Source organism: Oncorhynchus tshawytscha, linkage group LG22 (assembly GCF_018296145.1).
Source record: "Oncorhynchus tshawytscha isolate Ot180627B linkage group LG22, Otsh_v2.0, whole genome shotgun sequence".
Lineage (NCBI taxonomy): Eukaryota > Metazoa > Chordata > Actinopteri > Salmoniformes > Salmonidae > Oncorhynchus > Oncorhynchus tshawytscha.
This window is the reverse complement of record NC_056450.1, coordinates 16988168-17012111: the sequence shown is the minus strand read 5'-3', so window position 1 is coordinate 17012111 and position 23944 is coordinate 16988168. Positions and strand designations below refer to the sequence as shown.

General features: G+C 42.0%; 1 protein-coding gene across 1 annotated transcript in view; it reads left to right on the top strand.

The window, feature by feature from the left end:
* The window catches only part of LOC112221956 (metabotropic glutamate receptor 4-like), a 323222-nt gene that overhangs the window by 224953 nt on the left and 74325 nt on the right, over positions 1 to 23944 (top strand). Inside the window, exon 4 of the mRNA XM_024384429.2 lies at positions 22135 to 22270. Within this exon, the coding sequence (XP_024240197.1) occupies positions 22135 to 22270 (136 nt within the window). The remainder of the gene's footprint in view (positions 1 to 22134; positions 22271 to 23944) is intronic.

Genomic DNA, 23944 nt, shown 5'->3' with positions numbered 1-23944 from the left:
CTAGGAAGAAACCTAGAGAGGAACCAGGCTTCTGGACAGGGCCAAACAGGAAGGATATAACCCCACCCACTTTGCCAAAGCACAGCCCCCACACCACTAGAGGGATATCTTCAACCACCAACTTACCATCCTGAGACAAGGCTGAGTATAGCCCATGAAGTGCCCATGAATCTAATGCATCTAAAGGCTTTAATGAAGTGGCAGCAGCGTTCACATAGATGATGCTGCCAGAGTCTAGGACCGATAGGAACTTTGACTAAGTAATCTGCTTTTTACTATTTAGCGAAAGGCATGACCTATTTTTTTTTTATAGATAAAGCCCATTTTTATTCTGAGCTTAACTAACTCAGCAATATGATTTTTATTTATCCAGATGCCCAGATATTTGTAAGCAGGGACACGATCAATATGGACAAGATCTAAAGTACATACTGTGTGTTTAAATCATCACCATTAATTTGATGCACTCTAGAGACAACATATACTCATTTTACCTGCATTCAATAATAATTTCAGGTCAACAAAGTTGTTCTGTAATACAAAGAAGGCAGACTGTAGATAGAGCCTGGTTAACCGTAGGGGCAATGGCATACACAACAGTATCATCGGCATACAAGTGCAGGCAATTTATTTTTTACAGACAAGCCAATATTTTTTATGCAAACAGTAAAAAGTACAGGACCCAGAATTGGACCCTGCAATGCACCTTTCGTTATGTCCAGAAAACCTTATTTAACACCCTCGGAGATCAAATCCTACTATACCGGCTCTGACGCTCATCGGATGTGGCAGGGCTTGAAAACTATCATGGATTACAAGAGCTGCCCAGTGATGCAAGCCTACCAGTTGACCAAAATGCCTTCTATGCTCGCTTAGAGGCAAGCAACACTGAACCATGCGTTAGAGCACCAGCTGTTATGGACGACTGTGTGATCACGCTCTCCATAGCCAATGTAAGACCTGTAAACAGGTTAGCATTAACGTTTAAAATACCTAACGTTGTATTACAAAAGTAGTTTGAAATATTTTGGCAAAGTTTATAGGCAACTTTTGAAATATTTTGTAGTGACGTTGCATTTTTCTAAGCTGTTTTTTATGGATCAAACGGGCTTTATAAATGAACATTTTCGATATATATGGACGGAATTAATCGTACAAAAGGACCAATTGTGATGTTTATGGGACATATTAGAGTGCCAACAAAAGAAGCTCGTCTATGGTAATGCATATTTAATATTTTATTTCAGCGTTTTGTGTAGCGCCTGCTACGCTAGCTCCATTGTTTACTGCTGGTGAGGACAGCTGCAGGCTATCAGATAATAGCTTCATATGCTTTCGCCGAAAAGCATTTTTAAAATCTGACATGTTGGCTGGATTCACAACGAGTGTAGCTTTAATTGAGTATCTTACATGTGTGATTTAATGAAAGTTTGAATTTTATAGCATTTTATTTGAATCTGGCGCTCTGCATTTCCCCTAGAAATTGGCCACTTGAGACGCTAGCGTCTCCCCTATCCTCAAGAGGTTTAACCTCTACGGGATGGGTGTCCCTAAACCGGGACGGTTGTTGATAACGTGTGCTAATGTGACTAGAATGACGTTGTATACAACAGCCAACTTTCCGGGACATTTCTTATATGGGCATTAAGCTTAAATGATTGTTAATCTATCTGAAGTGTTCAATTAACAGTAGCTATTACAGTGAAACAATACCATGCTATTGTTTGAGGAGAGTGCACAATAACATTTTTATCATGGCAACTGGTTTGATATATTCACCTCCTGAAGGTAAATAATGTACTTCAGTAATCTTGCTCTGATTTGTCATCCTGAGGGTCCCAGAGATAAAATGCAGCACAGTTTTGTTTGATAAAATCAAACATTATGTTCAAATGTAGGAACTGGGGTCTACAGTTTGACCACAGGGCTGTCTCTGGCTCCCACCCACCCTGTCCGGCCATCTAGATGTGTGAAAGTTAGTGTATAAGCTAATGATACATCATTTATGACATTCCTGGGAGTGTGTAAACTTGCATTTTTTATTACCATAGCATTGTTGTATGTTCCTTATAGTTATATACTTGAAAATGTATCAATTGACCAATTCGGCACATTTGGGCAAAGTCCTGGCAGACTTGATACAAAATATTGTGCAGTAATGTAATTCTTCACTGATTCAGTCTGAAACTTTGCACATACACACTGCTACCATCTGGAGGTCTAAATCTAAATTACAACTAGACTCCTATCTGAAAGTATGGCCTTTCTCTTACATTTCAAAGATGATGTTTGTATTATCTTTTACCAGATCTAATGTGTTATATTCTCCTACTTTAATTTCACATTTCCACAAACTTCAAAGTGTTTCCTTTCAAATGGTATCAGGAATATTCATATCCTTGTTTCAGGTCCTGAGCTACAGGCAGGTAGATTTGGGTATGTCATTTAAAAAAAGGGTAAGATCCTCAAGAGTTAACCAGTATTCATTTAATTTCAGTCAGACAGAGATAATATCATGATAGAAATGCACACATGGTGTCAGGGTGTTGTCGTGCCTAAAGTTTGTATTTGGTGGATGGGACAAGCGAAAGAGGCTTCTCAGCCCAGCAGTCTGGCGACATGGCTCAAGAGACCACCAGCAGGAACACGTCCGCTGACCAAAGGATGTTTAGTCATTCTCAATGACCCCTCCTGGTCATGTAGATGCTTTATACTGCATGCAGAGGACGAGTTCTCTGTCGTCCAGGATATTTCTGTGTTTTCCTGAACCTCTCCTTATTCTTTCCGTTTTTTCTTGTAGTGTTAATATTATTTTATATCTGATCCCATTCCAGTCACGTCTGTGCACCATCATTACCGTCTGAGTTGGCCAACAACAGTACCCAGTCTCATAGTCAGCTAGTACCAAGCACGAGGGGGGCTTGGGAATAGACTACTTAGTTACTACCTAGTTCAAAATTAGAATGAACTTTTGCACTCAGCTCCTTCATTCCATTTCACTTTCAATGGAACCTTCTAGGAGCTTTGGGCAACACTTTCATTTGAAAGAGCTTGGTTCAAGAGTTCACTTGATGAAAATACCAAACTCTTCAGGCAAGAATACAAACCAGAGGGACAACATGTCACCCTTGTTAATATGACATGGAAGGCAAGAAATGGCTACCTAAATCTGGTCTTTTGCAGTAAATGGTGCATTCAATGTCAAAACATTAGATCGTCGATTACCGCTTCCTTCTAAAGGGAGAAGCATAGTTTTACATTCAGATATTAATATGGGTATTAATATGCCTGTCCTTTGTGTATGCAATTTAGTGCACTTATTTTGATGTAATTACTTAAATGAAGGCTGTATATTTGGGAAGTCATTCACACACAGGAGACACAATTGGGGAAATAATTGATGTTATATGTTGTGCAACTTATTGACTTAAAAACAGTCCTTCATAGGATGGGATCCGCAGTCCAACACTGAACCTACTGTGACATACCTTTGCCCACGTGGAGGAAGATAAGGAAGATAAGAACATGTCTGTATTTTCAAATGACCTGAAGTCCAAACAAAGTCATATCTGCCTCTGTTGGAAACATGTACAGGTATATGTCAGTGGCGGTCAGTGCTGTTTAAGATGAGGACAAGTTTTTTTCATGAGCATGGCCTTATTTCTATTACAGATTATTGGATGTGTCTCATTCATATTCCATTCACCCAGTTCAATGTATTTAAAAAAATGTATTTAACCTTTTTACCTTTATTTAACAAGGCAAGTCAGTTAAGAACAAATTCTTATTTACAATGACGGCCTAAACCGGACGACGCTGGGCCAATTGTGCGCCGACCTATGTAACAAGCAACAGGTTTAGGCTACTACATGATTTTCGCTATACCCGTCATGTGGTTGCTACAACCTAGCCTATGAATGAACGTTTACAACGTAGGTGCACACAGGTCGAGAGGTGACACATGGACAGACAGTGACATTCAATACCATCTTGCACACTCTTGCCTGCATCTAGCTGATATAGGGTGTAATCATTAGTACAACAGTTTCTATTGGACAAATGTAGGTACGTTTATCTCCGTTTTGATCCGTTTGCTTCCGTTAAACGTTTTTAAACAGAATCGGCAAAATGAATACACAGCTGATCACGCGTAAACACTGTTCACTTTCATAGCAGCCACGTTGTATTCTTTCGCTCCTCCTCAGCTCTCCTCCTCTCATCTCTTCTCTTTGCTTGTGGACTTCAATGCACAACAAATCAGATGTATGTGACCAGGCGGAAAAATAATGTCCATGCCAAACCACTGCACACAGCCTACATTGTTGTCACCATAGATAAAGTAACATTATAGTCAACATAGCTAATAGGATTAACGTGCTAGTAAACCCGCTACAATCATGCAATAATGTTAGTGTACAGTCAGCCCTGGTGGCAATAAATTAGTATTACCAAAAGCTTACCTTGACTTGGAAGAGTTCCAGTGTTTTGTTGGAAAGTCATAGCCAGCTAGCTAACATAGCATGCTTCTGAGCAGGGTGTTTCAGTAGGCTAAACTAGCTAACTACATTTGCTAGCTATTTGCTCTCTATTTCTCTCTTGCTTCTCCTTCATTTTGGAAGAAAATAGTTTGTTCAAAACTGTTAAACTATTTTCTTTCTCTCTCTTTGAGTCCACTACTCACCACATTTTAGACACTGCAGTGCTAACTAGGTGTAACGTATGCTTTCAGTACTAGATATACAGTGGGAAGAACAAGTATTTGATACACTGCCGATTTTGCTTTCCTATTTACAAAGCATGTAGAGGTCTGTAATTTTTATCATAGGTACACTTCAACTGTGAGAGACGGAATCTAAAACAAAAATCCAGAAAATCACATTGTATGATTTTTAAGTAATTCATTTGCATTTTATTTCATGACATAAGTATTTGATACATCAGAAAAGCAGAACTTAATAGTTGGTACAGAAACCTTTGTTTGCAATTGCAGAGATCATACGTTTCCTGTAGTTCTTGACCAGGTTTGCACACACTGCAGCAGGGATTTTGGCCCACTCCTCCATACAGACCTTCTCCAGATCCTTCAGGTTTCGGGGCTGTCGCTGGGCAATACGGACTTTCAGCTCCCTCCAAAGATTTTCTATTGGGTTCAGGTCTGGAGACTGGCTAGGCCACTCCAGGACCTTGAGATGCTTCTTACGGAGCCACTCCTTAGTTGCCCTGGCTGTGTGTTTCAGGCCGTTGTCATGCTGGAAGACCCAGCCTCGACCCATCTTCAATGCTCTTACTGAGGGAAGGAGGTTGTTGGCCAAGATCTCGCGATACATGGCCCCATCCATCCTCCCCTCAATACAGTGCAGTCCTCCTGTCCCCTTTGCAGAAAAGCATCCCCAAAGAATGATGTTTCCACCTCCATGCTTCACGGTTGGGATGGTGTTCTTTGGGGTTGTACTCCTCCTTCTTCCTCCTCCAAACACAGTGAGTGGAGTTTAGACCAAAAAGCTCTATTTTTGTCTCACACATGACCACATGACCTTCTCCCATTCCTCCTCTGGATCATCCAGATGGTCATTGGCAAACTTCAGACGGGCCTGGACATGCACTGACTTGAGCAGGGGGACCTTGCATGCGCTGCAGGATTTTAATCCATGACAGCATAGTGTGTTACTAATGGTTTTCTTTGAGACTGTGGTCCCAGCTCTCTTCAGGTCATTGACCAGGTCCTGTTGTGTAGTTCTGGGCTGATCCCTCACCTTCCTCATGATCATTGATGCCCCACGAGGTGAGATCTTGCATGGAGTCCCAGACCGAGGGTGATTCACCGTCATCTTGAACTTCTTCCATTTTCTAATAATTGCGCCAACAGTTGTTGCCTTCTCACCAAGCTGCTTGCCTATTGTCCTGTAGCCATCCCAGCCTTGTGCAGGTCTACAATTTTATCCCGGATGTCCTTACACAGCTGTCTGGTCTTGGCCATTGTGGAGAGGTTGGAGTCTGTTTGATTGAGTGTGTGGACAGGTGTCTTTCTATACAGGTAACGAATTCAAACAGGTGCAGTTAATACAGGTAATGAGTGGAGAACAGGAGGGCTTCTTAAAGAAAAACTAACAGGTCTGTGAGAGCTGGAATTCTTACTGGTTGGTAGGTGATCAAATACTTACGTCATGCAATAAAGTGCAAATTAATTACTTAAAAATCATACAATGTGATTTTCTGGATTTTGTAAGTAGGAAAACCTGCAAAATCGGCAGTTTATCAAATACTTGTTCTCCCCACTATATTCTCTGATCCTTTGATTGGGTGGACAACATGTCAGTTCATGCTGCAAGAGCTCTGATAGGCTGGAGAACGTCCTCCGGAAGTTGTTATAATTACTGTGTAAGTCTATGGAAGGGGTGAGACCCATGAGCCTCCTAGGTTTTGTATTGAAGTCAATGTACCCAGAGGAGGACGGAAGCTAGCTGTCGTCCGGCTACACCATGGTACTACCCTACAGAGTACTGTTGAGGGTGCCGTAGACCTTCTTTGCAAAATAGTGTGTTTTAATCAGTTATTTGGTGACGTGATTATATTTAGTGTAGTTGTATCTAAAAGTGATACCATTTTACATTTCTTACAATTAAACATTTTATGAAATTCACTGTGGAGGATGGTCCTCCCCTTCCTCCTCTGAGGAGCATCCACTGGTATATGTGTTGTATGCACTTGTTTACTGTGTCGATGTACTCAGCTAGCAACGAGGGTGCTAAGGCACATCATCTATTTTCACTTCATAGCTTTTCATGTCTGCCTGCGCTAGTTCCAAATACAGTTTCTCTCTGTTTCCAAATGTAAATATCCCAGGCATAACAGAGTGCTCTAATACTCCCCTCTGTTTTCTCTTGTACCTAGAAGGTGTGTGCTGCCTCACTGCTCTCTCTGTATTCCCCCTGTTCTCCTAGCTACTCCCTCCTCTCCTGTTAGTACACCTCCCTGCTCCCTCTTCTTATAGACTCTAGTGTACCTTCCCCCTTTCAAGTGTACAGTCTGTGTTGTCTGTGTTTATTAAACATCTGTCTTGGTAGACACACTGCACACCGCACGCTACACACAGCTGCACACAGTGACTGTAAGAGCAAATTCTCAAAGTTGTCAGCCATGTCATCATGCATCAACATAAATATTATTGTGTAACTGGAGCAGTATTAACTAGGAAGTACATGATCAGCAGCACCAGAGTAAGAGAGGAAAGGCAGGATATTAGTGTGACTCCCCATGGGCCCTAAAAGTGTTTGACAAGCAGGCCTGTGGGCACAACACAAACGACTACATTCTCCCACAGTGGCGGTGAACCCACGCCTCTACCACGATTCATTCCAGAGCTGCGGCCTCATATTAGCATGCACACTGAGGAAACTCAGTAAACCCTATACTGTCTGACAAGTCCTCTAGTGTCTGCCATTCCTTATAATACAAGCACACCTTCCCTTAATATCTGGGGAGGGCATACATACATACACATAGGTGCCCTTTTGGATTTTGTACATTTCTCAGTTCTAAAGAGGATGATAGGGGACTTCTGAGAAATGGCTTTGTCATATGGATAAATAAAAACAAATGGCAAGTTGGTGAGGTGAAATTGTGGTCATTTACTTCTTCCCATTCAATAGCTGAACCATCCATGTGATTCAAATTAAAACGATCTTTTATAGTAGTTCTCAGGGCAAGATTCAAAGCATTTATTCTAAGCAACAGATCATTACTTATATGAATCTCCTCAGAGATTAAGAAAATTATTTCCATGCTAGGGTGGTTGCAACATTCACTGTGTTTTTATTAATTGCTTGACTATCTATCTGTCTTTCTGTCTACATGTTCATACCATATGACAGTGAATCTAAATGATTGGTCTGCAATGTGGGGGATTTCATCATAGAAGAGGGGAAAGAAGGAGAAGTTTGCTAATTAAAACCTGTCCTGCAGCTAAAATTAATCTAGAAATGCATTTTGTGGAGAAGCAGGTTCCTGGAAGGTAGTCATTACCGTTGGATTATTACCTTCCATAACTATAATAGCAGATGCATAATGAGGGAACGATCATAATTAGATCGATAAAAAGGCATAACAGTCTGTGCTGGATTTGTTTTCGCAGTTCAAAACTTAACTCCCCCTTCCAAACATCTCTGTAATGAGGAAATAATAAGAATACCTGCAGAACAATGAATACATATTATATTCCTACAATTGTACAGAGATTGGCAATCCATTGTAATATGATTGCAATATAATAGCTGATGAAGCAGGCATGCTAGCAGTGATTTTTTTTGTGGCAGTGATACGTTATGGAGTTTTGTGCCACAGACCCATTAGAGGACCCACATTTTTTAAAATGGTGTGCAGCCGTGGTTGGAAGCACAAGGGCATAATTATATGAAAACCACACCACACAAAAACAATACTTAAGTACACATTTTAAAAAAACATAACAAAACCTACTAATCATAAATGTATGAAATAATTGATCAGTTATCACAAAAAAACTAAATATTTGTTTTATTTGTTTTTTTAAACGTGTGTGTGCGTGTGCATGTGAGTGTGTGAGAGTTAGGCTGTATGGAGGAGATTACTGAGTAGTTGTTGCGCTAGTCGAAATGATCGGACCAAGGTGCAGCTTGATAGGCGTATATTTTATCTTTATTAAAAATGAACACCTAAAAACAACAAAAGGATAACGAACGTAACGTTCAGTAGGCTACACAGAGCTGTACAAAAGCAACATCCCACAAAATTAAGGTGTCAAAACAGGCTGCCCACCCAAGTCACACCCTGACCAACCACACACAGAGAATAATAAAGATCTCTACGGTCAGGGCATGACAGTACCCCCCCCCCAAAAGTTGAGGACTCCGGCCGCAAACCTGACACTGTACGGGAGGGTCCGAATGGGCATCTATCATGGTGGCGGCTCTGGTGTTGGACGCAGACCCCGCTCCACCTCTGGCTCCCCCCACTTTGGTGGCGCCTCTGGTGTGGGGACCCTCGCTGCAGGCCCCAGACTGGGGACCCTCGTTGCAGGCCCCGGACTGGGGACCCTCGCTGCAGGCCCCGGACTGGAGACCCTCGCTGCAGGCCCCGGACTGGGGACCCTCGCTGCAGACCCCGGACTGGGGACCGTCGCTGGAGGCCCCGGACTGGAGACCGTCGCTGGAGGCTCCGGACTGGAGACCCTCGCTGCAGGCTCCGGACTGGAGACCCTCGCTGCAGGCTCCGGGCTGGAGAACCTCGCTGCAGGCTCCGGACTCACGCATGGAGCAGGCACAGGACTCACCAGGCTGGGGAGACCTACTGGAGGCCTGGTCCGTGGAGCAGGCACAGGATGAACCGGGCTGTGGGGAAGCACTAGAGATCTGGAGCTTATCCTTGGCACCACTTCCAGGCTGAATGCCCACTTTAGCCCGGCACCTCCAGAGCGCAGGCACAGGTCAAACCGGACTGTGGGGGAGCACTGGAGTTTTGGTGCTTAGAACTTGCACCGCTCCTCGTGGCTGAATGCCCACTCTAGCCTGGCATGTGCGGAGCGCAGGCACAGGATGCACTGAGCTGTCACAGCGCACCAGAGACACAGAGCGCAGAGCCGGCGCAGGAAACCCTGGGCCGAAAAGGCGCACCGGAGACCAATAGCGCTGAGCTGGCACAATTTGCCCTGGCTGGATGCCCACTCTAGCGTGGCACTTGCTGAGAGTTGGTTCCGAGTGCGCCGGGCTGTGCACGCGCACTGGTGACACGTGCGCTTTACCGCATAACACGGTGCCTGACCAGTACCACGCTCCTTGCCGTGTGCATTGGGAGTTAGCTCCGCCAACCTCCCTGTGTGCCCCCCCCCCAAAAAATAATATTTTGGAGTTGCTTCTTGGGCTTCCGTCGATGACTTGCTTCCTCATATCTTTGCTGCTCCTCCTTCGCTGCCTCTATTTCCTCCTTTGGACGGTGATATTCTCCAGCCTGCGTCCAGGGTCCTTTACCATCCAGGATCTCCTCCCACGTCCACTCGTCCTGTCCACGCTGCTTGGTCCTTTCTTGGTGGGATGTTCTGTTACGCTCGTCGAAATGATCGGACCAAGGTGCAGCGTGGTAGACGTACATTTAATCTTTATTGAAAATTAACACCTAAAAACAACAAAAGGAAAATGAACTTAACGTTCGGTAGGCTACACAGAGCTGTACAAAAACAACGTCCTACAAAACTAAGGTGGCAAAACAGGCTGCCTAAGTATGATTCCCAATCAGAGACAACGATAGACAGCTGTCCTTGATTGAGAACCATACCCGGCCAAAACATAGAAATAAAGAACATAGAGTTTCCCACCCGAGTCACACCCTGACCAACAAACATAGAGAATAAAAAGATCTCTACGGTCAGGGCGTGACAGAAGTTAGGTTCATCAGGCTGACCCCAGTCTTCACTTTAAGTTATTGAGGGATAATGATGTTTTGGCAATGTGAAGATAAGAATTCCAGAGTCTGGTACCTCTTTATCTGATAGTCAATTCTCTATGTGAGGTGTGGCAGATAAGAGGAAAAAGGTTATCGCAGTGTCTTGTGTTGAACATAATGTACTGGCCCAGACAATATTACAGTAAATGAGATTTGGGTCAATTATACTATAGTATAGAGTTAGGATTCAAGCATGATGAACCAAACCACTAATCTTTCTGATGATACCAACAGATTCCTTAACTTTGCTGCAGACAAAATGAAAAAAAAAAAGAATATGATCTTTCTGGGAAAGCTTTTCATCAGTTAGAACTCTGAGGAATATAGTGGATGGGACTTGTTCCATTTCATTCCCACCAATTGAGATTCTGGCTCTTTTTATTTTTTGCAATATTTCTTATTCTTAATAGTGAATACAATAAAGTTGGATTTTTGTACATTTAAAGATAAGTTGTTTATCTGGAACCATTCAGAAAATTTGGCCATGCCTGAGTTGGCTTCATTAATTAGTGAATCAAAATGATTTAGTGATACAATCTAATTGGTATCATCAGCAAAGAAGTATGGTAAAAGACACAGCAGCAAGGTCATTGATATAGATTAGGAATACCAAAGGTCCAATTATCAAACCCTGTGGCACATCACAGGATATCTTGGCCTGGTAGATGCACCCATATTTGCATAAACAAATTGTTCTCTGTCATAAACACAACTATCAAGGCAATTATATGGATAATCATGGAAACTGTAATAATGCAATTTATAAATAAAGTAGTATTTCATGATTGAAGGTTAAATCAAATTAAAATAAACCGTGTCAAACACTTTGGATAAATCTAAAAATATGCCAAGATGGTATTCATTGTTGTTCAGGGCTGAACAGATTTTATCCACAAGTTGCAAAAGAGCCTGTGGAGTAAGTTTTACGAAAACCATATATGTATGCTTACAGAATATAATGTTGATTTAAATGTTTCAACATTCTCTTATACACCAATTTTTCCAAGGATTTTAGAAAAACATGGTAGTACAGATATTGGGTGATAATCTGTAAAAGATATTTGATGCCCATATTTATAGAGGGGGATAATGTTGACATTTTCTAATCTTTTATGCACAATACCAGTTTCCATAGCTTTGTTGAAGATATACAGTACCAGTCAAAAGTTTGGACACACGTAATAATTCCAGGGTTTTTCTTTATTTTTACTATTTTCTATATTGCAGAATAATAGTGAAAACCTAAACTATGAAATAACACATGGAATCATGTAATAACCAAAAGAGTGTTATTTTATATCTGATGTTCTTCAAACTAGACACCCTTTTGCATTTGACAGCTTTGCACACTCTTGGCATTATCTCAACCAGCTTCATGAGCTAGTCACCTGGAATGCATTTCAATTAACAGGTGTCTTTCCTTCTTAATGCGTTTGAGCCAATTTATTTATTTCACCTTTATTTAACCAGGTAGGCTAGTTGAGAACAAGTTCTCATTTACAACTGCGACCTGGCCAATCAGTTGTGTTGTGACAAGGTAAGGGTGGTATACAGAAGATAGCCCTATTTGGTGAAAGACCAAATCCATATTATGGCAAGAACAGCTCAAATAAGCAAAGAGAAACGACAGTCCATCATTACTTTAAAACATGAATGTCAGTCAATCTGGAAAATTTCAAGAAGTCTGAAAGTTTCTTCAGGTGCAGTCGGAAAAACCATCAAGCACTATGATGAAACTGTCTCTTTATGAGGACCGCCACAGGAAAGGAAGAGCCAGAGTTACCTCTGTGAGAGGATAAGTTCATTGGAGTTAACATCCTCAGAAATTACAGCCCAAATAAATGCTTCTCAGAGTTCAGGTAACAGACACATCTCAACATAAACATCTCAACATAAACTGTTCAGAGGAGACTGCAGGAAGCAGGCCTTCATGGTCGAATTAGTGCAAAGAAACCAGTACTGAAGGACACCTATAAGAATAAGAGACTTGCTAGGTTGAAGAAAACACGAGCAACGTACATTAGACCGGTGGAAATCTGTCCTTTGGTCTGATGAGTCCAAATTTGAGATTTTTGGTTCCAACCGCTTTGTCTTTCTGAGACACAGAGTAGGTGAACAGATGATCTCTGCATGTGTGGTTCCCACTGTGAAGCATAGAGGAGGAGGTGTGGGAGTGCTTTGCTGGTGACACTGTCTGTGATTTATTTAGAATTCCAGGCACACTTAACCAGCATGACTACCACAGCATTCTACAGCTATATGCTATCCCATCTGGTTTTCGCTTAGTGGGACTATCATTTGTTTTTCTGCAGCCCATACACACCTCCATGCTGTGTAAGAGCTATTTGACCAAGAAAGAGAGTGATGAAGTGCTGCATCAGATGACCTGGCCTCCACAGTCACCCAATCTCAAACCAATTGAGATGGTTTGGGATGGGTTGGACAGAAGAGTGAATGAAAAGCACCCAACAAGTGCTCAGCATATGTGGGAACTCCTTCAAGACTGTTGGAAAAGCATTTCAGGTGAAGCTGGTTGAGAGAATACCAAGAGTGTGCAAAGTTGTCATCAAGGCAAAGGCTGGCTACTTTGAAGAATCTCAAATGTAAAATATATTTAGATTTTTGGTTACTACATGATTCCATATGTGCTATTTCATAGTTTTGATATCTTCACTATTATTCTACAATTTAGAAAATAGTTAAACTATCGAAAAACCCTTGAATGAGTAGGTTTGTCCAAAATTTTGACTGGGACTGTACGTTAGAGGCTCAGTAATCAAGGAAGACACTGATTTCACCAAAGAGGCACCAGTCTCATCATGACCTACTGCTGATATATTTAAGTTACCAATTACCTCTATCACCTCCATTACAGTACATCGGTGGGATCAAACTGAAGCAGAGAAGGGAAATGTCCCTTAATGTAATCCAAGGAATTTCTATCATGTTTCAGGGAAGACCCAAATGCAGACTGTGTTGAAGTAACAATGTTTATTACAGAAACAGGGGCAGGCAAACGTCAGGTTAAGGCAGGCAGGGGTTGATAATCCAGAGTAGAGGCAAAGGTACAGGACGGCAGGCAGGTTCAGGAAAAGCAAGGTACAAAAATCAGGAGGGTGAGGAAAAAGCGAGATGGAAAAAGCAGGGGCAGGGACATCCGCTGGTAGACTTGAAGAAACTAGACGAATTGGCAACAGACAACAGAAAACACAGGTATAAGTACCCAGGGGATAATAAATAGAGAATAAAAAGCCTCTATGGCCAGGGCGTGACAGAGGGTGTGATAGAATAGCTGTAGATGCCTTTTGATTGATGTTTTTCCAAGTTTACTTTATTTAAGGATTCTTGGAATTTGTTCGTAAAATAAATAAAAAGTAAAATAAAAAAATGGATAAAGTGAATAAATGTGTTCTTATACTTTTGGGAATTTGCAGAATTCAGGGGAGAGGAATTAAGGAATACACTTTTTATACAACTTGTTTTTATTAACTGAGGAAACCGGTTGTTAACCAAGGTTTCCAGAACCCTTCTGCTGCTCCCTTACACCATTTAACTATTGGAAAGCGGTGGTGAAATACTGAGTCTGGTAAGCAGACTCCACATTGGCCTGATTATAAAAATGTTCCCATTAAATATCATTAATCAACATCCTAAAGCGCTCACAATTACTTTAAAATATATATATATATATATATATATATACTTGTAATGCTACTAATAATTTCCATCTGTCCCAAGGAGAATAAATATCAGTATAAAGTATTCCTGTATTAGCCACATTATTCAACGAATTTGTAAAAAATGCGAGGTCCTCTATTACAAAGAATTGAAAACATTTATGAACTAAAATGGATACGCTTCCTCCCATTCTGGATGTTCTACACTGGTGAACAGTATTGTAGGAGTCATGTCATAAAGCATGGTTGTCTCTTCAGTCAAACATGTTTCTGACAGGGCAACAATGGAAAATTGAGAGAAGACAGAAAATGAACAGGGTGGTGATGATTTTTATGACGAATGCGAACATTCAAATGAAAAGGTAGAAAATAAGCTTACCTTGGAATTAGATGCACTGCTATACAGCTTGTTAAATTGCTTTACATTATAGTAATCACAAGTGATAGACTCATCTCTGGTAAATGTCAGGTCATTTGAATCTGGATTAAAAGAATCATTATAGTTATAGTTCTCTTTATTAATATCTAATGGCTTGAAGACCATGTTGTCAGGGTTGATATCGTGCCCAACTGAGATACACAGTCACAATCATCCAGAGTGGAACAGAAAAATAGAACTGCAAGCCTAACATGTCCAATACAGCAATACATTAGGGGTCATTTGAATCTGGTTTTAAAAGATTTATCAATAGGGGTGCACTTCTTATGGATTGCACATTGACACAGTTCACATAACACCAAATCAAATCAAATTTTATTTGTCACATACACATGGTTAGCAGATGTTAATGCGAGTGTAGCGAAATGCTTGTGCTTCTAGTTCCGACAATGCAGTAATAACCAACAAGTAATCTAGCTAACAATTCCAAAACTACTACCTTATAGACACAAGTGTAAGGGGATAAAGAATATGTACATAAAGATATATGAATGAGTGATGGTACAGAGCGGCATAGGCAAGATACAGTAGATGGTATTGAGTGCAGTATATACATATGAGATGAGTATGTAAACAAAGTGGCATAGTTAAAGTGGCTAGTGATACATGTATTACATAAAGATGCAGTAGATGATATAGAGTACAGTATATACATATGAGATGAATAATGTAGGGTATGTAAACATTATATTAGGTAGCATTGTTTAAAGTGGCTAGTGATATATTTTACATCATTTGCCATCAATTCCCATTATTAAAGTGGCTGGAGTTGAGTCAGTGTGTTGGCAGCAGCCACTCAATGTTAGTGGTGGCTGTTTAACAGTCTGATGGCCTTGAGATAGAAGCTGTTTTTCAGTCTCTCGGTCCCAGCTTTGATGCACCTGTACTGACCTCGCCTTCTGGATGATAGCGGGGTGAACAGGCAGTGGCTCGGGTGGTTGTTGTCCTTGATGATCTTTATGGCCTTCCTGTGACATCGGGTGTTGTAGGTGTCCTGGAGGGCAGGTAGTTTGCCCCCGGTGATGCGTTGTGCAGACCTCACTACCCTCTGGAGAGCCTTACGGTTGTGGGCGGAGCAGTTGCCGTACCAGGCGGTGATACAGCCCGACAGGATGCTCTCGATTGTGCATCTGTAGAAGTTTGTGAGTGCTTTTGGTGACAAGCCGAATTTCTTCAGCCTCCTGAGGTTGAAGAGGCGCTGCTGCGCCTTCTTCACGATGCTGTCTGTGTGGGTGGACCAATTCAGTTTGTCTGTGATGTGTACGCCGAGGAACTTAAAACTTACTACCCTCTCCAATACTGTTGCATCAATGTGGATAGGGGGTGTTCCCTCTGCTGTTTCCTGAAGTCCACAATCATCTCCTTAGTTTTGTTGACGTTGAGTGTGAGGTTATTTTCCTGACACCACACTCCGAGGGCCCTCACCTCCTCCCTGTAGGCCGTCTCGTCGTTGTTGGTAATCAAGCCTACCACTGTTGTGTCGTCCGCAAACTTGATGATTGAGTTGGAGGCGTGCGTGGCTACGCAGTCGTGGGTGAACAGGGAGTACAGGAGAGGGCTCAGAACGCACCCTTGTGGTGCCCCAGTGTTGAGGATCAGCGGGGTGGAAATGTTGTTGCCTACCCTCACCACCTGGGGGCGGCCCGTCAGGAAGTCCAGTACCCAGTTGCACAGGGCGGGGTCGAGACCCAGGGTCTCGAGCTTGATGACTAGCTTGGAGGGCACTATGGTGTTAAATGCGGAGCTGTAGTCGATGAACAGCATTCTCACATAGGTATTCCTCTTGTCCAGATGGGTTAGGGCAGTGTGCAGTGTGGTTGAGATTGCATCGTCTGTGGACCTATTTGGGCGGTAAGCAAATTGGAGTGGGTCTAGGGTGTCAGGTAGGGTGGAGGTGATATGGTCCTTGACTAGTCTCTCAAAGCACTTCATGATGACGGAAGTGAGTGCTATGGGGCGGTAGTCGTTTAGCTCAGTTACCTTAGCTTTCTTGGGAACAGGAACAATGGTGGCCCTCCTTGAAGCATGTGGGAACAACAGACTGGGATATGGATTGATTGAATATGTCCGTAAACACACCAGCCAGCTGGTCTGCGCATGCTCTGAGGGCGCGGCTGGGGATGCCGTCTGGGCCTGCAGCCTTGCGAGGGTTGACACGTTTAAATGTTTTCCTCATGTCGGCTGCAGTGAAGGAGAGTCTGCATGTTTTAGTTGCGGGCCGTGTCAGTGGCACTGTATTGTCCTCAAAGCGGGCAAAAAAGTTATTTAGTCTGCCTGGGAGCAAGACATCCTGGTCCGTGATGGGGCTGGTTTTCTTTTTGTAATCCATGATTGACTGTAGACCCTGCCACATACCTCTTGTGTCTGAGCCGTTGAATTGAGATTCTACTTTGTCTCTATACTGACGCTTAGCTTGTTTGATCAACAAAATGGAGTCGTGGTCAGCTTTTCCGAAAGGAGGGCGGGGCAGGGCCTTATATGCGTCGCGGAAGTTAGAATAGCAGTGATCCAAGGTTTTTCCAGCCTTGGTTGCGCAATCGATATGCTGATACAATTTAGGGAGTCTTGTTTTCAGATTAGCCTTGTTAAAATCCCCAGCTACAATGAATGCAGCCTCCGGATAAATGGATTCCAGTTTGCAAATAAAGTTCGTTCAGAGCCATCGATGTGACTGCTTGGGGGGGAATATATACGGCTGTGATTATAATCGAAGAGAATTCCCTTGGTAGATAATGCGGTCGACATTTGATTGTGAGGAATTCTAAATCAGGTGAACAGAAGGACTTGAGTACCTGTATGTTGTTATGATCACACCACGTCACGTTAACCATGAAGCATACGCCCCCGCCCCTCTTCTTACCAGAAAGATGTTAGTGTCTGTCTGCGCGATGCGTGGAGAAACCAGTTGGCTGCACCGACTCCGATAGCGTCTCTCCAGTGAGCCATGTTTCCGTGAAGCAAAGAACGTTATAGTCTCTGATGTCCCTCTGGAATGCTACCCTTGCTCGGATTTCATCAACCTTGTTGTCAAGAGACTGGACATTGGCGACTTCAGAGGGTTATGACATTTAGAGCGATGTGTGTTTTTGGTCATGAGGTTATGTGAAACACATGAACAAAGTAGAATAAATATGTGTGTGAATGTGTTTGTGTGTGTGTGTCAAATCAGTTGACTATAGCGGAGTCACTTGCAATAGGCAAGGGGGGGGGGGGTGAACGTGCAGCTAATCATACTTCAGGTATGAGATGTTGCCTTTTTTTCATTCTTCAATTATTCGTGGCAACAGTTCCATTTTTTTGAGGCATACCTTTTTTGAGAAGTCTTCATTGATGAAGATTTTGGTTCCCTACAGGCGTTTGGCTCTTCTGAGAATATCCTCCTTGTCTTTGAACCTGAGCAGTTTCACCATTATAGATCTGGGCCGTCCATCGGGGAATAAAGTTCCATTCCTATGGGCCCTCTCTATCTCGATGAGTTTAGGTGTCACGTGTGCTCCCTCTCCGGCCTCTAGGTCATCAGGCTGCTCATTATCCCATACACCTGTCACCATCGTCACGCGCACCAGCGCCTCATGACTCTCACCTGGACCCCATCACCTCCTTGATTACCTTCCCTATATATGTCACTCCCTTTGGTTCCTTCCCCAGGCATTGTTATTTCTGTTCCAGCTTCATGTCTGTGCGTTGTTTGTGTTTCTTGTTTTGTATTAATTTCCGTTCCTTTATTAAATGTATTCACTCCCTGAACTTGCATCCCGACTCTCAGTGCACATCGTTACATTCGGGTCCTGTTTGAGTTGATCTTCCAGGGGTTTCTTGCCTTGACATGCAAAGTCTCAGTCTTTACGTCCTCAATTCCATCGATTAAAATGTTATTGCACCTAGATTGGTTTTTGAGGTAGTCTCCTTTGGAAGAGCGCTTGTCAAGTGTTGTTTGGAAAATGCAAAATCCTCAGACATGGTGTTGAATGGTGCTTCTCCACCTCCGACTGCGTAAATTCCAAACTTTGTTTAAATTCCATTACATCCATAAACGGATCAACCATTTTTTGGTGAAATACAGAAAGTTGCAGAAAGGACTTACATTTATTTTCCTGCAGATCTATTAGATCTTTATAGTGGACCTCGACTGCTTTCACTTTCTATCTCTCTATCTCCCTCCCCTTGCTCCCCTCTTCAGAGGCTAGGCCACAGAAAAGTAGCAGTGAAGTGAAGAGGGAGCGGAGAGAAGGGATAACTCTCTATCTCCTCCACAGAGCATATGGTTAGGGACCCTGGGACTGAGTCACCAGTGAGGCAAAGACGCTCTTAAGATGGATAGAGTCTCCAGTAATGACAAGGAGAGGTGCTATAGCATTCCTCTAGATCTTGCTGAAGTAAAATTTCCCATGAGTCTACTGGCTACGTACTGTATATAGAATGAGACAGCAAGATGGATAGACAAACCTACCAGGAGATTAGTTTAGACTGGGTTTAATTAGTTGGAAAAAGTTTACAGGGTGGAACAGAGTAGGATTGGAGATGGACAACAAGAAAGTGGGATGGGAGACTACATAGAGGTGGGGCCCTGAATGGTGACTGTAGGTAGTCTATAAAACACTCCCTAATTTCCTGTCTCAAGTAAGAATATGCTGTAGATGTAAACCCACAAATGGCTTTCAATCTAATGTGGATGGTGTAGGAAATAATTGTGGAATCATGGATCTGTCAATATGACGATGGCTGGCCATGCAAGAAACAGACATGAACCACATTATGAGTAGGAATAAGTCTCTATTTTTCCAGAGAAGAAAAATAAATGATCCAGCCCAGTGACTGCATGGGCAGAGTACTGCCAGCCCCAGATGCTTCATCTAGGCCTATTTGTTGTCACGTGCATGACCAGCAAGATTAGAACATTCACCAGGGAAACAAATAGTGATACAAATCCAGTGGTTTAGCAATACTGCAAAATCAAAGAAAAATCAATACTTGCACTATACAGTATGTGGGAGTAAAAGAACAGCCATTGCACGCCATTGACTGAGGACTGGTCCATGCCATCAACTGGAAGTGGCCCTTTGCACCCATGAGCTAGCCTGTCATCACTGCCATTGTTGTCCCCCGCTACTTGGTTTTTTCTTACTTTTACTTTCCCAACCTATTAGTCAGAGCTGGGGCGCAGCTTTGTTTTCTGATCCATTGTGAGGCCCTGGCAGCCATTCACTGAACCAGAGGGTATTATTCTTGCATTGATGATACAGCGGGCCGGCTTTGTATGAGTCAAGAGAGGCGAGTTCATTAGCATGCACATAGACGCTGTGGCATTTTGGCAGGACGACAAAACAATTCTCCTGAAATGTTTCTCGGGGAATTAGAAAGCCTTGGCTTGTTTGGTATCCAATGGACGTATGCTGGAGCTCGCTCACTTTCTTTCTGCTGCTGGATACCAATGCCTCAAGGCAAGGCAAGGTTTGTTGCTCTCTTTGGGGACTTGTAAGTGTATTGGGTGTGTGTAACAGTATTGCTTCCGTCAATCTCCTCACCCCAACCTGGGCTGGATCCAGGGACCCTCTGAACACAACAACAGTCACCCACAAAGCTTAGTTACCTATTGCTCCACAAAAGCTGAGGCTCTTGCAGAGCAAGGGAATTAACTACTTCAAGTTCTCAGAGCGAGTAACGTCACTGATGGAAACGCTACTAGCATGTACAGCTAACTAGCTAGCCATTTCACACCAGTTACATGTATCTAGTCTAACACGCCAGATTAGGAATGATCAGTATGGAATTAGGTTACATGGGTTAGACTGATTTGTATTTAGATGAAATAGCACTGGTTTCCATAACATGTGTGCTGTATGGGTGGGCTGTTTTGGAGTTTTGATCAGATCACTATTCATTTATTTGCGACAACAGTCAGTTTTGAAATGTTTCTGAAGGCCCACTTAATAGTTCTATGAGTAAGTGAAATTCCTTGAGGCATTTGGATTTATACAGTACACAATATAAATAATGCTTACTGTGTCAGAAAGAATGAAGTTGAAGCTGCATATCAATTAAATGATGCTTTCCCAGTAAGGAAGGCACGTGTCTTTTATAGCTAAACAAAAATGCTGAAGTTAAACAATATTACATGTAGAGAATGTGTTCTTAATTGACGTACCTGGTAAAATAAGGTAAAAAATATAATACTAAATTGCAACTATTCACAAAATGTATCCAGTGCTCACCATTTCATTTTGGGTATAGGTTCGCTCAGAATTGCTACACAATTTACCCAGTCTCATTGGCAGCCCTATACACTGAATGGATGGGTTTTCGTGTCTTAGATCTTCCCCTTGTGGTGCATGAAAATATGTTTTAATACCTTGCATTCCTCCTGCTGTGAAATATTACACCTGCACAATTTTAATCTTGCATCCAGACATCCATAAAATGTCCTGAAGACATGATTAGGATTATTGTTGTTGGTTCAGGAGAGAGCGAAACAAATTCTCCTTGGCTTTGGCCTACTTTCAGTTGAAACGGAGAAATAAGAAAGAGGGTGATTCTAAGAATGATATGCCAGACTAGTTTGGGGAGAACCTGAATTTAGATAGAGGTTTACTGTATCTAAATGCAGATGCCCTTTGCTGGTTTTACCAATGTAGTTATTGCTGATTCCTGACAGGTGTTCTATACCAATACTCCAAACTACATCAGAGATGGCACACCCTTTAGAAATATAAATGTCTATTTAAGTAAAGGTCCCCAGGTACAGATTTTAAACTGTTTGGAGGGAGCCCCAAGACAGATCAGCTGTTCAGCTTTTGTTCATGTCTATTTTCCCCAGTCTATTGTTAAGAACACTATTTTGATGATTATTCCCTATTGGAATTTGGTCTCTAAGGTCAGAGTTTACCGTAAAGCAATTCTTAGTAATTGGTATCTGGTCCCCTTAGCCGTACAATCGTCCATGGATGTCAAATGTATAGTCTATTCAACCCCCTGATTTCAGCCTTGATTTAATGTTTTGGAATTATGCATGGGAGGAAGAAACAACAAACATAAGGAAGAACATTTAGGTTCGCCCTTCCTTCTGAAGGGTGGCAGTTTATTAATAACCTTGCAGAAGTCTCATTTTGGTCTCCCTGTGCACATTTTTGTTTAATAAAACTCTTAAATATAGAAGTTTATCTCTTGCATCCAGCATTTCTCCACACCTTGACCAGTTTTCAATTCCTAACAATATAATAGGGGCGGCAGGTAGCCTGGGGGGTAGGAGCGTTGGGCCAGTAACCGAAAGGTTGTTGGATCCCATCCCCGAGCTGACAAGCTAAAAATCTGTTGTTCTGCCCCTGAGCAAGGCAGTTAACCCACTGTTCTCCGGGCGCCGAAGACGCGGATGTCAGTTAAGGCAGCACTCCGCACCTCTCTGATTCAGAGGAGTTGGGTTAAATGCGGAAGACACATTTCAGCTCAATGCATTCAGTTGTACAACTAACTAGGTATCCCCATTTCCCTTTTAAATTAAAATAAATAAATAAATTGTTCTAACATGTTTTTCCTCTGTCTTGGTTGCAGGAGGTGTGTGCATCTCTCAGTCAGTGAAGATACCACGGGAACCTAAGCTTGGAGAGTTTGACAAGGTAATCCGTAGACTGTCAGAGAACCCCAACGCCCGGGTTGTCATTCTCTTTGCCAACGAAGATGACATTAGGTAAGTTCAGTTGACTGTTACAGGAATGAAAAAAAGATGACACTAACTAAATGATGGCAACAAAGTAACTCAATCCATCTCAGTTTCTGTTTAATGACACAACATTCATAATGTTTGCCCATTGGTGTAAATGGCTGTAAATGTGTATATTGTCCTCCTCAGATAACATCCCACAAATTCAGTTAGCTTTTTACTGTAAGCTATAACAGCTTTGTTTTCATTAGGTGTCCACAGTGTAATGGATGTGTGCCAGTTTACATTAAATACATACAATCTAGCTATATGTAGCATTCTGATCATAATATGTTCTTCTCATCTGTTGTATATATTTCTAGATTACAGCTATTTCCAATCTGCTGCATATTGTTTAATTCCCTCTAGGATGACTGAGAAGCATCTTGATCAGTTGGCATGGGGTGGCAGTTGGTGATGTGTTGGTGATGTGTGTAGGTGCAAGTGTTGCAGCTAACCATTATGTTCTACAGCACATTCCAACATGACCTAGTACTAACACAAGCATAGAATATACAGTACATATATAGCCTAATGTATGGGTTTGTCCTCCAAATTGATATGATGCAACATTTGCCATCTGTCTGTCATTTGATACACACATAGAATCATAATAATTTCACAATACAACACTGCCGTGGCTTATGGTATGTAAATATGAACACAGGACTTTTGTTGAGAGGTGCATAAAGAAGAGAGAGAGAGCAAGAGCCAAAACCCTACACAATTTATTGCCAATTTGATTTCATTTTTGACCTATCCTGTGAACTTTTTATATTCAAGAATATAGCAATGACTTTAAAATGTAATTTGTACTCACATATATAATAAATAATGTTAACTTATTCCAAGAGCTTGGTGAGTAGAATGCATATTGTATAATATCCATCTGCCCTCAGAGGCAATACACCAAATGCAGGGATTTTGAGGTTCTATGAGGTAATAGGCTTAAAATAAAAATTGGGTTGCTGAGTCAAGTAACACATACAGTATAAACCAATGTGAGAAGTATCCAAAGGCAATATATTACAGTAACCAAAGTTACCATTAAATAACTTTTCCCTTTCTTTACCCTGTCCTATTGTTTTTGCTCAACAGTATAAATGTGTGGAAAGGAGTTATACATAGCATTAACCTATAATTACCATATACAGGAGGAGCAGTCGACATTAGTCAGGTATATATTCTTCTTAAAGGATATAGGCAGTGATTTGAGGAAGCCGTAGATGGTGGATGACCAGGACAGACGTCCCAGTGCTCATTGACTTAATCCAAGCTTGATAATGGGTAATAGTGTGTATATACAGTAATTACACAAAGCCAGAGGGATTTCAGCCCAGTATGCCTGCTCTACCCTTGAAACCAGTCAATGTAAGTGTGCAGCCACTTAATTAAAAAAAAGTACAATTAAGAGTTTTCAGCACTCAGGCTATAGAAAGATGCTTGAGCAAGAGTGGCCTCATTCACAGGAGAAGGATGTTAATGCCATCATGCATTTTGTCCTAAACATAGACCTTCAGTAATTGAGTGATTTCATGATGAGAACACCTGGTGTTTATGTGATGAACTAGATTGTCCTGTAAACGACCTTAAGGGGGGTTTGCAATTGACAAAACAGGCTCCCTCCCTTCTCCTTACCTCCAGGAATATGTTCTATCTTAT